The 15,514-nt window shown below is 42.0% G+C and overlaps 1 protein-coding gene across 1 annotated transcript in view; it reads left to right on the top strand.

Moving 5' to 3' along the window:
- Positions 1-15,514, top strand: part of LOC143816391 (septin-10-like) — an 89,830-nt gene that overhangs the window by 41,610 nt on the left and 32,706 nt on the right. The window contains exons 5-7 of the mRNA XM_077296677.1: positions 9,359-9,545; positions 11,406-11,567; positions 11,801-11,897. Of these exons, the coding sequence (XP_077152792.1) occupies positions 9,359-9,545; positions 11,406-11,567; positions 11,801-11,897 (446 nt within the window). The remainder of the gene's footprint in view (positions 1-9,358; positions 9,546-11,405; positions 11,568-11,800; positions 11,898-15,514) is intronic.

The following is a 15,514-nucleotide window of genomic DNA, read 5'->3' as shown; positions in this document are numbered from 1 at the left end:
ACAATGGCTCTTCACACCTCACAATGGCTCTTCACACCTTACTACCAGGAACTCCCTCACAATAGATCACAATCAGGACACCTCACAATGGCTCTTCACACCTCACAATGGCTCACAATGGCTCTTCACACCTCACTAACCACACCCCTAAGCTCTTGGCTGTGAGATCCCTTCCTGCTGGCCATGATTTTCTGCACAAAAAACGCAGCAAATAATGCTACATGCGTTTTTGCAGCGTTTTTTTCATCACCCATTCAAGTCAATGGGTGAAAAAACGCTGCAAAAACGCAGCAAAAACGCTGAAAGAAGTGACATGCCCTATGTCCAAAAAAAGCAGCAAAGCAGAAAATACTGATCAAACAAAAAACCAACGTGTGTGCATGAGATTTCTGAAATCTCATAGGTTTTACTGGTACTGTAAAAAGCAGCTGAAAATTAGCATAAAAAAAAGCAACAAAAAAAGCAGCAAAAAAGTCCTGTGTGAACGTACCCTAAGAGATTTAACCTGTCAATTTCCACTGTGAGGAACATAGTAAGGAGATGGAAGAACACAGGTACAGTTCTTGTTAAGGCCAGAAGTGGCAGGCCAAGAAAAACATCAGAAAGGCAGAGAAGAAGAATGGTGAGATCAGTCAAGGACAATCCTCAGACCACCTCCAGAGAGCTGCAGCATCAACTTGCTGCAGATGGTGTCACTGTGCATCGGTCAACTATGCAACACACTTTGCACAAGGAGAAGCTGTATGGGAGAGTGATGCGAAAGAAGCCGTTTCTGCAAGCACGCCACAAACAGAGTCGGCTGAGGTATGCAAAAGCACATTTGGAGAAGCCAATTTCTTTTTGATAGAAGGTCCTGTGGACTGATGAAACCAAGATTGAGTTTGGTCATACAAAAAGGCATTATGCATGGCGGCAAAAAACCACAGCATTCCAAGAAAAACACTTGCTACCCACAGTAAAATTTGGTGGAGGTTCCATCATGCTTTGGGGCTGTGTGGCCAATGCCGGCATCGGGAATCTTGTTAAAGTTGAGGGACGCATGAATTCCTCTCAGTATCAGCAGATTCTTGACAATAATGTTCATGATTCAGTGACAAAGTTGAAGTTACGCAGGGGATGGATCTTTCAGCAAGACAATGATCCAAAACACCGCTCCAAATCTACTCAGGCATTCATGCAGAGGAACAATTACACTGTTCTGGAATGGCCATCCCAGTCCCCAGACCTGAATATCATTGAACATCTGTGGGATCATTTGAAGAGGGCTGTCCATGCTCGGCGACCATCAAACTTAACTGAACTGGAATTGTTTTGTAAAGAGGAATGGTCAAAAATACCTTCATCCAGGATCCAGGAACTCATTAAAAGCTACAGGAAGCGACTAGAGGCTGTTATTTTTGCAAAAGGAGGATCTACTAAATATTAATGTCACTTTTCTGGTGAGGTGCCCATACTTAAGCACCTGTCAAATTTTGTTTGAATGCAGATTGCACATTTTCTGTTAGTACAGTAAACCTCATTTCAAGGCGGAAACATTACTGTGTCCAACAGTTATTAGATACCGTATATACTCGAGTTTAAGCCGACCCCCTAATTTTGCCACAAAAAACTGGGAAAACTTATTGACTCGAGTATAAGCCTAGGGTGGAAAATGCAGCAGCTACCGGTGAATTTCAAAAATAAAAATAGATGCTCCATACCGTTCATTATGGCCCCATAGCTGTGCCATATAGTGCTCTGCACCGTTCATTATTGCCCCATAGCTGTGCCATATAGTGCTCTGCACCGTTCATTATTGCCCCATAGCTGTGCCATATAGTGCTCTGCACCGTTCATTATTGCCCCATAGCTGTGCCATATAGTGCTCTGCACGTTCATCATTGCCCCATAGCTGTGCCATATAGTGCTCTGCACCGTTCATTATTGCCCCATAGCTGTGCCATATAGTGCTCTGCACCGTTCATTATTGCCCCATAGCTGTGCCATATAGTGCTCTGCACCGTTCATTGCCCCATAGCTGTGCCATATAGTGCTGTGCACCGTTCATTATTGCCCCATAGCTGTGCACCGTTCATTATTGCCCCATAGCTGTGCCATATAGTGCTCTGCACCGTTCATTATTGCCCCGTAGCTGTGCCATATAGTGCTCTGCACCGTTCATTATTGCCCCGTAGCTGTGCCATATAGTGCTCTGCACCGTTCATTATTGCCCCATAGCTGTGCCATAGAAAGCTGTGCCATATAGTGCTCTGCACCTTTCATTATTGCCCCATAGCTGTGCCATATAGTGCTCTGCACCGTTCATTATTGCCCCATAGCTGTACCATAGAAAGCTGTGCCATATAGTGCTCTGCACCGTTCATTATTGCCCCATAGCTGTGCCATATAGTGCTCTGCACCGTTCATTATTGCCCCATAGCTGTGCCATATAGTGCTCTGCACCGTTCATTATTGCCCCGTAGCTGTGCCATATAGTGCTGTGCACCGTTCATTATTGCCCCATAGCTGTACCATAGAAAGCTGTGCCATATAGTGCTCTGCACCGTTCATTATTGCCCCATAGCTGTGCCATAGAAAGCTGTGCCATATAGTGCTCTGCACCGTTCATTATTGCCCCATAGCTGTGCCATATAGTGCTCTGCACCGTTCATTTTTGCCCCATAGCTGTGCCATATAGTGCTCTGCACGTTCATTATTGCCCCATAGCTGTGCCATATAGTGCTCTGCACCCGTTCATTATTGCCCCATAGCTGTGCCATATAGTGCTCTGCACGTTCATTATTGCCCCATAGCTGTGCCATATAGTGCTCTGCACCGTTCATTATTGCCCCGTAGCTGTGCCATATAGTGCTCTGCACCGTTCATTATTGCCCCGTAGCTGTGCCATATAGTGCTCTGCACTGTTCATTATTGCCCCGTAGCTGTGCCATATAGTGCTCTGCACTGTTCATTATTGCCCCGTAGCTGTGCCATATAGTGCTGTGCACCGTTCATTATTGCCCCATAGCTGTGCCATATAGAGCTCTGCACGTTCATTATTGCCCCATAGCTGTGCCATATAGTGCTCTGCACCGTTCATTATTGCCCCATAGCTGTGCCATATAGAGCTCTGCACCGTTCATTATTGCCCCGTAGCTGTGCCATATAGTGCTCTGCACCGTTCATTATTGCCCCATAGATGTGCCATAGAAAGCTGTGCCATTGCTGCTGCTGCTGCTGCAATAAAAAAAAAATGACATACTCACCTCTCTTGCTTGCAGCTCTTCAGCGTCCCGTCCCGGCGTCTCTCTGCACTGACTGATCAGGCAGAGGGCGGCGCGCACACTATATGCGTCATCGCGCCCTCTGACCTGCACAGTCAGTGCGAAGAGACGCCGGGAAGATGGAGTGGTGCCCGGCGTGTGGAACGCGGACAGGTGAATATGTAATACTTACCTGCTCCCGGTGTCCCGCTCCTTCCCCCGGACAGCTGGTCTTCGGTGCCGCAGCCTCTTCCTCTATCAGCGGTCACCGTTACCGCTCATTAGAGAAATGAATATGCGGCTCCACCCCTATTTGGGCTGAAAATCTCGGCTTATACTCGAGTATATACGGTATATGAAACTGAAATAGGTGTTGTAAAAAAAACAATTTTTATAAAACATTAAGTTTAAGATTAATAGGGGTGCCCAAACTTTTTCATATAACTGTAACAATGAACCTTTTCATATGGAAACAAACTTAAAGGGGTTATCCCATAAACAAAGTATATTTTAATTAATAGATCTTAGAATATAATATTGGAATAATATGTTATGTAATAGCAGTAAAAAGCATATGACCCAGTGGCCTAATTTAAATATGTAATAACAAAGGACAAAAAACCTTGAATAATACAGATAAAATATAGTGCCAACAAAAGTACCCCACCCCCCAAACAAAGTAAGATACCCCCACAGTGAATTCATCCACACACGGTATAATGACACTACTGTACCGCCACTCCCTTGATACACCCAGGAAACTATGGTGACCCCATCACAGTATGATTCCCCAAGTGTAACCCTCACACAGCCCTCCACACAGTAAAATGGCCCCACATAGTGCTCCATACAGTATTATGGGCCCCACATAATGCTCCATACAGTATAATGGCCCCAAAAAGTGCTTCATACAGTATAACGGACCAACATATTTCTCCATACAGTATAATTGGCCCCACATAGTGCCCCATACAGTATAATTGGCCCCACATAGTGCCCCATACAGTATAATGGGCCCCACATAGTGCCCTATACGGTATAATGGGCCCCACATAGTACTCCATATGGTATAATGGGCCCCACATTAAAAAAAAAATGGTGTCTTCTGATCCTTTGCAGATATCGATACAGCGGGCTCGTTTTAATGACCTCATCGCACACGCTTTTTTGCCAGGGCTGTTGTTCTGCTGCATGTTGTTACTTCTCTATCAGTGGAATTGATGGGAAATGTAGTTAGGAGGGAGCTGAGGATTCTTAAAAGGATGTGATGACTGGGACAGCAGAGCTAATACTAGTGAACATGAAATTAAACGTGTCTAAAACATGAAAATTGTCAGAAAAGGTATATGGGGGATCTTTGACATCATAGTTTGGCATTTATGTAAAAAAAAAAAAATCTGAAAAGAGGTTGTCCACTACACTAGCTCAGTTAAAGTAAGATAAAAAATATCCTCACAGGTGGAGAACCTTTTTAAATGCTGTTTTCGTCATGGTACTAGCCTTATGTCACCTATGGCATAAGGATGTGAAATATCCCACTCTTTGGACATACAGTCAGATGCTTTTCTCATAGGCCAAAAAAGGTATGCTACAGCACACTGCTCCAACATATGCAGAATGAGTGCCCATTTGACATACCCTACATCAGTATGCAGGAGCAGACATTTTTTGGCCTATTGGCAATGCATCTGAAGACAAAAAATATTTAGAATTGAGAGTCCTCAGTGGTTGATACCTTTTTAATGGCTAACTGAAAAGCTGGTAACAAATTGCAAGCTTTCAAGACTACACAGGTCTCTTCATCAGGCAAAGATTAAAAGAAATTCTGAAGAATTACATATTTATGCACTACATAGCACAGAAAAAAAGGAAAAAAACGTGGATAAGATAGGTGACATGAAGCAGAATTACCATGAGTGATAAACAGTTGTCCATAAATATTGGGCCAGTTCTTAGATAAGGAATGTTTTATTGTCCTCTTATTGGGGTCTGGTTCTGTTGTGATGACCCCTCATAGTCTGAGGGGCAAGTTCCTTAGTTGATGTAAAAAGACATTAAATCCATGTGACACATTCATTCCTGCAGTGAGAGTGTCAAAGGTCGTCATCAGTTTATATTCCCAGACTCTTCTGTCTCTCTTAGGTTTGAAGCAACCTTTTAACACAATTAATTTCATATCCATAATGTTATGATTGGGGAGACAAAAATGTATTGCCACAGGTAGATCCATTCTTTTTTCTCTTATTGAATGGCGGTGAGAGTTCATCCTTGTTCTCAGTTTCTACCCTGTCTCCCCCACATACAGACCCCCAGTTGGACATTTATTACAAATACTGTTAGGTCCATATATATTTGGACAGAGACAACATTTTTCTAGTTTTGGTTATAGACAATACCACAATGAATTTTAAACAAAACAATTCAGAAGTTGAAGTTCAGACTTTCAGCTTTCATTTGAGGGTATCCACATTAAAATCGGATGAAGGGTTTAGGAGTTTCAGCTCCTTAACATGTGCCACCCTGTTTTTAAAAGGACCAAAAGTAATTGGACAGATTCAATAATTTTAAATAAAATGTTCATTTTTAGTACTTGGTTGAAAAGGGTTGGCTGGCAATGACTGCCTGAAGTCTTGAACTCATGGACATCACCAGACGCTGTGTTTCCTCCTTTTTGATGCTCTGCCAGGCCTTCACTGCGGTGGTTTTCAGTTGCTGTTTGTTTGTGGGCCTTTCTGTCTGAAGTTTAGTCTTTAACAAGTGAAATGCATGCTCAATTGGGTTGAGATCAGGTGACTGACTTGGCCATTCAAGAATATTCCACTTCTTTGATTTAATTAACTCCTGGGTTGCTTTGGCTTCATGTTTTGGGTCAATGTCTATCTGTAGGATGAAATGACGACCAATCAGTTTGGCTGCATTTGGCTGGATCTGAGCACGCAGTATGTCTCTGAATACCTCAGAATTCATTTGGCTGCTTCTGTCCTGTGTCACATCATCAATAAACACTAGTGACCCAGTGCCACTGGCAGCCATGCATGCCCAAGCCATCACACTGCCTCCGCCGTGTTTTACAGATGATGTGGTATGCTTTGGGTCATGAGCTGTACCACGCCTTCGCCATACTTTTCTCTTTCCATCATTCTGGTAGAGGTTGATCATGGTTTCATCTGTCCAAAGAATGTTCTTCCAGAACTGTGCTGGCTTTTTTAGATGTTTTATAGCAAAGTCCAGTCTAGCCTTTTTATTCTTGACACTTATGAGTGGCTTGCACCGTGCAGTGAACCCTCTGTATTTACTTTCATGCAGTCTTCTCTTTATGGTAGATTTGGATATTGATACGCCGACCTCCTGGAGAGTGTTGTTCACTTGGTTGGCTGTTGTGAAGGGGTTTCTCTTCACCATGGAGATTATTCTGCGATCATCCACCACTGTTGTCTTCCATGGACGCCCAGGTCTTTTTGCATTGATGAGATCACCAGTGCTTTCTTTCTTTCTCAGGATGTACCAAACTGTAGATTTTGCCACTCCCAATATTGTAGCAATTTCTCGGATGGGTTTTTTCTGTTTTCGCAGCATAAGGATGGATTGTTTCACCTGCATGGAGAGCTCCTTTGACCGCATGTTTACTTCACAGCAAAACCTTCCAAATGCAAGCACCACCCCTCAAATAAACTCCAGGCCTTTTATCTGCTTAATTGAGAATGACATAACGAAGGGATTGCCCACACCTGTTCATGAAATAGCCTTGGAGTCAATTGTCCAATTACTTTTGGTCCCTTTAAAAACAGGGTCGCACATGTTAAGGAGCTGAAACTCCTAAACCCTTCATCCAATTTTAATGTGGATACCTTCAAATGAAAGCTGAAAGTCTGAACTTCAACTGCATCTGAATTGTTTTGTTTAAAATTCATTGTGGTAATGTCTATAACCAAAATTAGAAAAATGTTGTCTCTGTCCAAATATATATGGACCTAACTGTAATTAGGTACACCACATTAGATGTGACGCAGCTGAAAGTACCTGGTATCTTGTAGTCCTGATGTGAGTTGGGGATCTTTATCTTGTCCGTGGTCATTATAAATGGACAGGTTTTACATTTTTTCTGGTTGCAAGGATAGGTTCCTGCAGCTGTTGGAGAGGACAGGGAGCTCTTGACTATGATGCTTCTTATATTTGGGGGCTGCCTAAAACACAGTAGTGGGGGGGTCTGAAAAAAGGGACTGTAATCGGGCATCTTTTTGTAGTAAAGGCTGTAATTTCCATGCAGCTCCCCTTAGCACCTCTAGATTTGGATTGTAGGTAACTACTAGAGGTACCCGGTTATTTTCTTCTTTAGAAAAAATGTAAAACCTGTCCATTTATAATGACCACGTACAAGATAAAGACCCCCAATTCATATCAGGACTACAAGATACCAGGCACTTTCAGCTGCGACACTTCTAATGTGGTGTACCTAATTATTTGTACTAAATGTCCAACTGGGGGTCTGTATGTGGGGGAGACAGGGCAAAAGTTTTGAACAAGAATGAATTCTCACCGCCACACAATAAGAGAAAAAAGAATGGATCTACCTGTGGCAATATATTTTTGTCTCCCAAATCATAACATTATGGACATGAAATTTCTTGTGTTAAAAGGTAGCTTCAAATCTAAGAGAGACAGAAGAGTCTGGGAATATAAACTGATGACGACCTTTGACACTCTAACTGCAGGAATGAATGTGTCACATGGATTTATGTCTTTTTACATCAACTAAGGAACTTGCCCTTCAGACCATGTGGGGTCATCACAACAGAACCAACACCAATCAGAGGACAATAAAACATTCCTTATCTAAGAACTGGCCCAATATTTATGGACATAACTGTTTATCACTCATGGTAATTCTGCTTCATGTCACCTATCTTATCCATGGTTTTTTCCTTTTTTTTTTTTCTGTGCTATGTTGTGCATAAATATGTAATTCTTCAGAATTTCTTTTAGTCTTTGCCTGATGAAGAGACCTGTGTAGTCTCGAAAGCTTGCAATTTGTTACCATCTTTTTAGTTAGCCATTAAAAGGTATCAACCACTGAGGACTCTCAATTCTAAATATTTTTCTATCTAGTGGCTAACACGGTACCAAGATATATATCTTTGCTGTCTGAAGATGAAAAGTGTGGTGCATTGCAGTGAAGCCCTATACTGTAGATATGCTTAGTGTTATACACTGAAGGCTTTCCATACATTTACTTCTGGCTAGAACAAGTTGTGAACAGGTCCTCATGTGTATGGTGCTCTATAGAAGAGCGGACAGGTGTATGTTTGCACATACCCTAAAGGTACCTTCACACTAAACGATATCGCTAGCGATCCGTGACGTTGCAGCGTCCTCGCTAGCGATATCGTTGAGTTTGACAGGCAGCAGCGATCAGGATCCTGCTGTGATATCGCTGGTCGTTGGTTAAAGTTCAGAACTTTATTTGGTCGTCAGATCGCCGTGTATCGTTGTGTTTGACAGCAAAAGCAACGATACCAGCGATGTTATACAATGGTAACCAGGATAAATATCGGGTTACTAAGCGCAGGGCCGCGCTTAGTAACCCGATATTTACCCTGGTTACCAGTGTAAAATGTAAAAAAACAAACACTACATACTCACCTTTGCGTCCCCCGGCGTCCGCTTCCTGCACTGACTGAGCGGCAGCCGTAAAGTGAAAGCACAGCACAGCGGTGACGTCACCACTCTGCTGTTAGGGCCGGCGCTCACAGTCAGTGCAGGAAGCGGACGCCGGGGGACGCGAAGGTGAGTATGTAGTGTTTGTTTTTTTACATTTTACACTGGTAACCAGGGTAAACATCGGGTTACTAAGCGCGGCCCTGCGCTTAGCAACCTGATGTTTACCCTGGTTACCCGGGGACCTCGGCTTTGTTGGTCGCTGGAGAGCTGTCTGTGTGACAGCTCTACAGCGACGCTGCAGCGATCGGCATTGTTGTCTGTATCGCTGCAGCGTCGCTTCGTGTGAAGGTACCTTAATAGAGACATATGGGCAGCAGCATACGTGTATCCGTTAAGGCCTCATTGATGAGCACAGTTATATCTGTTGTTGAGTGAGCCAACATTTTATTCTCTTCCAGCTACATGCCCATTGTGGACTATATTGACACACAGTTTGAATCCTATTTACAAGAAGAGTTGAAGATAAAAAGATTATTGTACAAATACCATGACACTCGCATTCATGTGTGCCTTTACTTCATTGCTCCCACTGGACATTCCCTCAAGTCTCTTGATCTTATAACCATGAAGAAGCTAGAAAGCAAGGTACTATGTTCTGATTACCTTATTTATTAATAGTAAGTCTTCATTGATGTAGCTGAATCTTGACATTTTGTAAAGGATCCAATCTTATATTGAATTTGAGGACATAAAACTGTCATGTCATCAGATTCATGTTGCCGTCCCAGAGGCAGCATGAATCAGACACTGGTTGTGTGATTGCAGCTTGGTATGTTTTACTCTGAAACACTGGTTTTCTGATTAAATATACTTTGAAAAGCTGTCTGACTTTTTAACCCCTTGCCAGCATCCGCTGTATATGTACGGCACAAGTCAGGAGCAGGTGTACAGAGACTTCATGAGCCCGCTCCATACCGATCAGACTATGGCTGTGATACACAGCCAGAACCTGGCTTTGTCAGCCACTGGTGGAATGGAGCTCAACCCACTATTGTTAACCTGTTAAATAGCCCTGTGAATCTTGACAGCAGCACTAAAAGTGCGCCAACGTAGGGGCGTGTCATTCTATACACCCATCGGCTTTCCCGCAATGTGATTACGGGGCGGCAATGGGTTGCTATGACAGCTGGGGATCTATTGAAGACCTTTGTGCCAGTCATCACGAAGCTCTCATGAAACCTAGTTTGTGGCCGGGATTCAAAGGAAACCATGATTTTGTAGTATACGCCAATATTGTGGTATTTCTGTATGTAGAACAAGCGAGCAGACGATCGCAGGTTCAAGTTCTCTAAGGGGACTAATAAATAAAATGAAAAAAAAAAAAAGTTTAAAAAAACATGAAAAAAAATTAATGATTAATTACACCCCTTTTCCCTATTAAAAATTTAAGATATTACCAAAAAAAATACGCTTGTAACATTGCCGCATTCCATAAGAGTCCAATTGATCAAAATATAAAACTAATTAACACAGTTGGTAAATGCTGTAGACAGAAAAAATTTTAAAGCGTCAAAATTTGTGTTTTTGTTAGGTCAGCACAGCACTGTAAAAAATGCTGGACGTAGCCATCAAAATGTCATATCTAACCCAGAATGGTATAAGCAAAAACAATGTCTTGCCTCGCAAAAAAAAAAAAGTTTCAAGTCTTTGGAAAATGGCGAACACAATAAAAAAATTAAAAAAAAATTGTTACCAATTCACGTTTTTTTGTTTTTTTTCTTGTTTCCTTTTACTAAAATAATAAAAAAACAAAACAAAATAAGTTTGGTATTGCCGTTATCGTCTTGACAAGGAGTATCATAGGGTCATTTTTGACATACAATATACGCCATAAAAACAATTCCACAAAAACAATGTTATAGCTATTTAATTATATAAAAGCGTTTTTTTTTTTCTCCATTTTCCAGTACAGTGCGTGGTAAAATGAATGATGTTATTAAAAAGTACAACTCATCCTGCGGAAAACAAGCCAATGTACTTCCAAGTGGAAAGAAAAATAAAAAAAGTTATAGCTCTTGGAAGAAGGGGAAGGAAATTTTGAAAAAACACAAAAATGGAGATTGGCTGTGGAGGGAAGGGGCTAAAGTATTCTTGCTCTTAAACGTTGCAGCCTTTCCGAGTACAATGCACCAGGCTGCAGTCCTACTCAGTGTCTGATTCGTGTGGTTCGGATAACATGAATCTGATGACAAGTTCGCTTTACGTAAGTGAAGGTTACAACATTGGGTGGTCATCACACGTCTGTCAGTCGCAGCTGAGCTTAGTTCTGGTGCCACTGTAAATCCCAAGGTGCTATGGAACAGAACAGAGAAATGAGTGTATTTACCACTGGTATTATTATGTATTGTTCATTTTGCTGTTACATTCTGTACTAGTTAGTACCTTCCATCCAGGTGTCTACAAGAGTTGTCTTTCATCTTACATGTGGAATGTGCTCCTTCTCAGGTGAACATCATTCCTGTCATTGCTAAAGCAGATGTGATCTCAAAGTCAGAGTTACAGAGGTTCAAAACAAAGCTGATGAGTGAGCTGGTGAGCAATGGCGTGCAAATCTACCAGTTTCCAACTGATGATGAGACCATCAGCAAGCTGAATGCATCAATGAATGTAAGTGTCCAGTAATGTGCATTTCCATTATCAGTCGTCCTTCTCTGTCCCCATTATGGGCTGTTGTATTTTGTGGTCCTGACTTTACAATACCTAAGAAGTTACACTTTTTCTCTGCTTTTCCTTTATCATGCATTATAAGTATTGTAATATGTAGAGGAAACTAGTAGTATGAGAACTTGAGACTACGAAAATTGTTTAATTTTTCTTTTTTTATATTTTTCTTGCCTCAGACTCAGCTGCCTTTTGCAGTAGTGGGGAGTATGGAGGAAGTTAAGATTGGAAACAAAATGGTAAAGGCTCGGCAGTATCCATGGGGTACTGTACAAGGTAAATAAATTCAACTTCATATTCAAGTCTATGCTTAAAAAAGCTGTATTTAGGCAAAATGTAGCATTTCTCAAAGTTCCCCAGTGATTTTGAAGGTAATAAATTTGTAAGAGCCGCTATCTGCTATTGGATTCTGCTTAGTTTCCATGTGTGGGAGAGATGGACCAGGCTTCACGTAGATACTTGTGACATTTCTCCACAGATATTTGAGCCTGCTTTTAATTTACTGGGTTTTTTTTTAATAACCCTAAGTGATATTTTGCATTTTAGGCACCCAACACCCTTCTCCCACAAATGATCAGCACCATTAATTTCCACGGTGCTTTACTGACATTATCATTACTGACCCTATCGTAACTCCGAATTTAGATTCCCTATCAGCATGCTTTTGGAATGTGGGAGGAAACCGGAGTACCCAGAGGAAACCCACGCAAACACAGGGAGAACATACAAACTCCGTGCAGATGTTGTCCTTGGTGGGATTTGAACCCAGGACTCCAGAACTGCAAAGCTGCTGTGTTAACCACTGTGCTACCCAAGATCAGGTTGGGACCAACTTCTGCCCGTTGGTGGTGATAACCTAAACGAGGTGTCCACTTCCTAAGAAAAAGAGAGGAACTGCATAGAGAAGTTATACGCCTCTCCCCCCCCCCCCCCCCCACGGCCCGCATTGTTGTCTTATGTAGCCTATAGCCATCAGGGAGATTTCTTTCTAATACAGATTCGTCAAGACTGGCAATCTTCCTGGTGGTCTTGATGATGGGGCATGGTGGAGTCATGCGCTTCTAATTCATAAAAAATGTATTCCTCTTCATGAATCTGGAGCGCCACCAGAAATCCCACTCAATTCAGGTACTGAATTGAGATTTCTGGTGTAGGGAACTCCACAGCTTATCGGGAATTAGATGGGCTGTTGTCATACCCCTACCACACCTCCATCCCTCTCCAGCAACACCCATTTTGGCAAAGCTGTGAGAAACTAGCTGTAAGGCTATGTGTCCACGTTGCAGAATATAAGCAGATTTTTTCCTCATCAAAACCGCACACCCTTGTCAGGAAAACGCGTGCGGATTTTTATGCTTTTTTACGTGGTTTTGATGCGGTTTTGAAGCTTTTACATGCGGTTTTTGTGCGTTTTTTCCTATACACGTCTATGGCTGCGGAATCGCCGCGATTCCGCAAAATAAATGAACATGCTGCGTATTTTACCGCTATGCAATTCCGCTGCGGAAAAATACGCAGCATGGGCACAGAAATTGCGGAATGCTATTAAAAAAATGTGATGCGTTTTGCGTTTTTAATCGTTTCCACAGCGGAAAAACGTGTCGGAAATGCTTAAAGAACACCAAGTGGGCACACAGCCTAAAACATAAAAGGTCGCAAAATAATGGCGCAATTCCAAGTTTCGCAAAAATGTTTAAAATTTTTGGGCGTAAAAGCTTTGATAAATAGGGGCCATTGTCTATTTATTTGACAGCAGTTTTGTTATCTTCACTTCTACTTCTGTCAATAATTTCAATATCCATTGTAGAAAATGCAACTGAATTGAATGTGTACCTGACCACAGAAATCAACGTGTACTAAGCCTGGCTGATCCACTAAATGGCTAAAGTTTATATATTGCATTAGCATCGCAGACTGCTATCATAATGAATGAGCATTGAACTAGCGTTTTCCTTAAAATAGACCCAGCTGTATAACTGGTTTTAGTTTAGAAAGTAAATCCCATTAATTATCTTGTGAGCGTTGGAAGCGTTACCCTTTCTAGGGTTATGTAAGGTGAAGAGACTGGTGGGATAGTCACAATTGTAATCAAGTCTGGTGAGTTGTACCTTCTTGTAAATACTTTTAGCCTTTTTTTTTTTTTACTGATAACTACTGTTAAAATTGTGTGAAAAGGAATATATGTGTCCATCACCTACAGATGAATGAATGCAAAATATTAGATCTCTTACACATGAGCGTATTTTGGTCCGTCTTTACATCCGTGTTCGTCAAGCTGTTATTTGTTCTTCCAGGAAAAATGAACGAATTTTAATGCATATGATCTGTAATATAGTCTTGTATGTAATCTTTGCAATGGATCCGGTGAAATGGATCTGCCTATGTAATGTGCCATTATGGGATCTGGTTTTTTAGCTTCCATTAAGTTCTGGATTTTTTTTCTTTCACATGGTCATCTGGCCTGTGTTGAAAACTGTCATCTGAACTAGACCATCCAATTACATGGGTACATGTGGCATTGTGGGGGTCGGGGGGAGGAGGATTATAGAAGGGTGGTTTCTGACTTTGTGGATTGGTGCCAGACTGTCTAGAACTAAATGTAAAGAAAACCAAGGATTTGGTGGTGAGTTATAGAAGGAAAAAGGAGGATTACTTACCGATCAATATTGCTGGCCAGGAGGTTGAGATTGTTGAGAGCTACAAATATTTGGGGGTTCACCTTGACAGTAAATTCGATTGGAGGAGTCATACAGAAAAGGTTTACAAGAAGGGAATGAGCAGACTGTACTTTCTTCAGAAGCTCAGGTCATTCAATGTGTGCAGTAAAATGCTGGAAATGTTCTACCAGTCCGTTGTGGCAAGCGCCATCTTTTTTGCTATCATATGCTGGGGCAGTAGTGTGCGAGGATCTGACGCTAATAAGCTCAACAAACTTATCAAGAAGGCAAGTGCGGCTGCTGGCCTCCATCTGGACTCTTTTGAGGAGGTATTGGAGGATAGAATTCAGAAGAAGTGTAGGGCTATAATGAACAATAATACACACCCACTATACGAGCTGTTCTTGAAGCAGAAGAGCACATTCAGTAGCCGTCTAATCCTACTAAGGTGTAAGAAGGAGAAATTCAGGAAATCGTTTGTACCTACTGCTATGGGGATGTATAATAATTTCCTAAGGGTGATAGACAATAATGACTGACTGCTGGTGTACTAATGTCAATTAACAGTGCCTTATATACTTGTACTACCCACATTTATTTGTTATGTAATATTGGCATATTTGTGCAAGATTTGTGCCTAATATTTTATGTACTGCTGTTTGTATTGCTGCTGTAATACCGTAATTTCCCCCCAGGATCAATAAAGTGTATCGTATTGTATCGTATGTGCTATGTGCTATCTATTTTCCACATGATCAGGGCACAGATTGTAAATCCGTTCATCTGAATGAGCGCTACATGAAATGGACAATAAATTGAGAAAAACTGTAAGGGCCCCTTTCCACTTGCGAGGAAAACGGACGAGTGCAATCCGATAAAAAATCGGATTGCACTCGGACCAATGTTATTCAATAGGTGTCTTTTCATTTGCGATTTTTTTCTCAGCCGAAATCGGACTGAGAAAAATCTGGATCGGCTGAGAAAAAAAATCGCAGCATGCTGCGTATTGCTGCGATTCTCGGACGAGACTCGCCAATGCAAGTCGCGGTGAGGCGCCCCCTGCTGGATGTCCTCATATGACGTCGAGCGTGGGAAAAAGTTCCCAGGCTGCAATTCATAAGGACATCCAGCAGAGGGCGCATCACCGCGACTGAAGGTAACTATAGGTCATTGACCTACATTACCGTCATTCCCCGGGGTTTACAGGCAGGAGCACAGCTGCATTATAGTAGAGCT

The sequence above is a fragment of the Ranitomeya variabilis genome, chromosome 3 (genome assembly GCF_051348905.1).
Source record: "Ranitomeya variabilis isolate aRanVar5 chromosome 3, aRanVar5.hap1, whole genome shotgun sequence".
NCBI classification, from domain to species: Eukaryota; Metazoa; Chordata; class Amphibia; order Anura; family Dendrobatidae; genus Ranitomeya; species Ranitomeya variabilis.
Note: the sequence above shows the minus strand (reverse complement) of the source record. Positions and strands in the feature narration are given on the sequence as shown.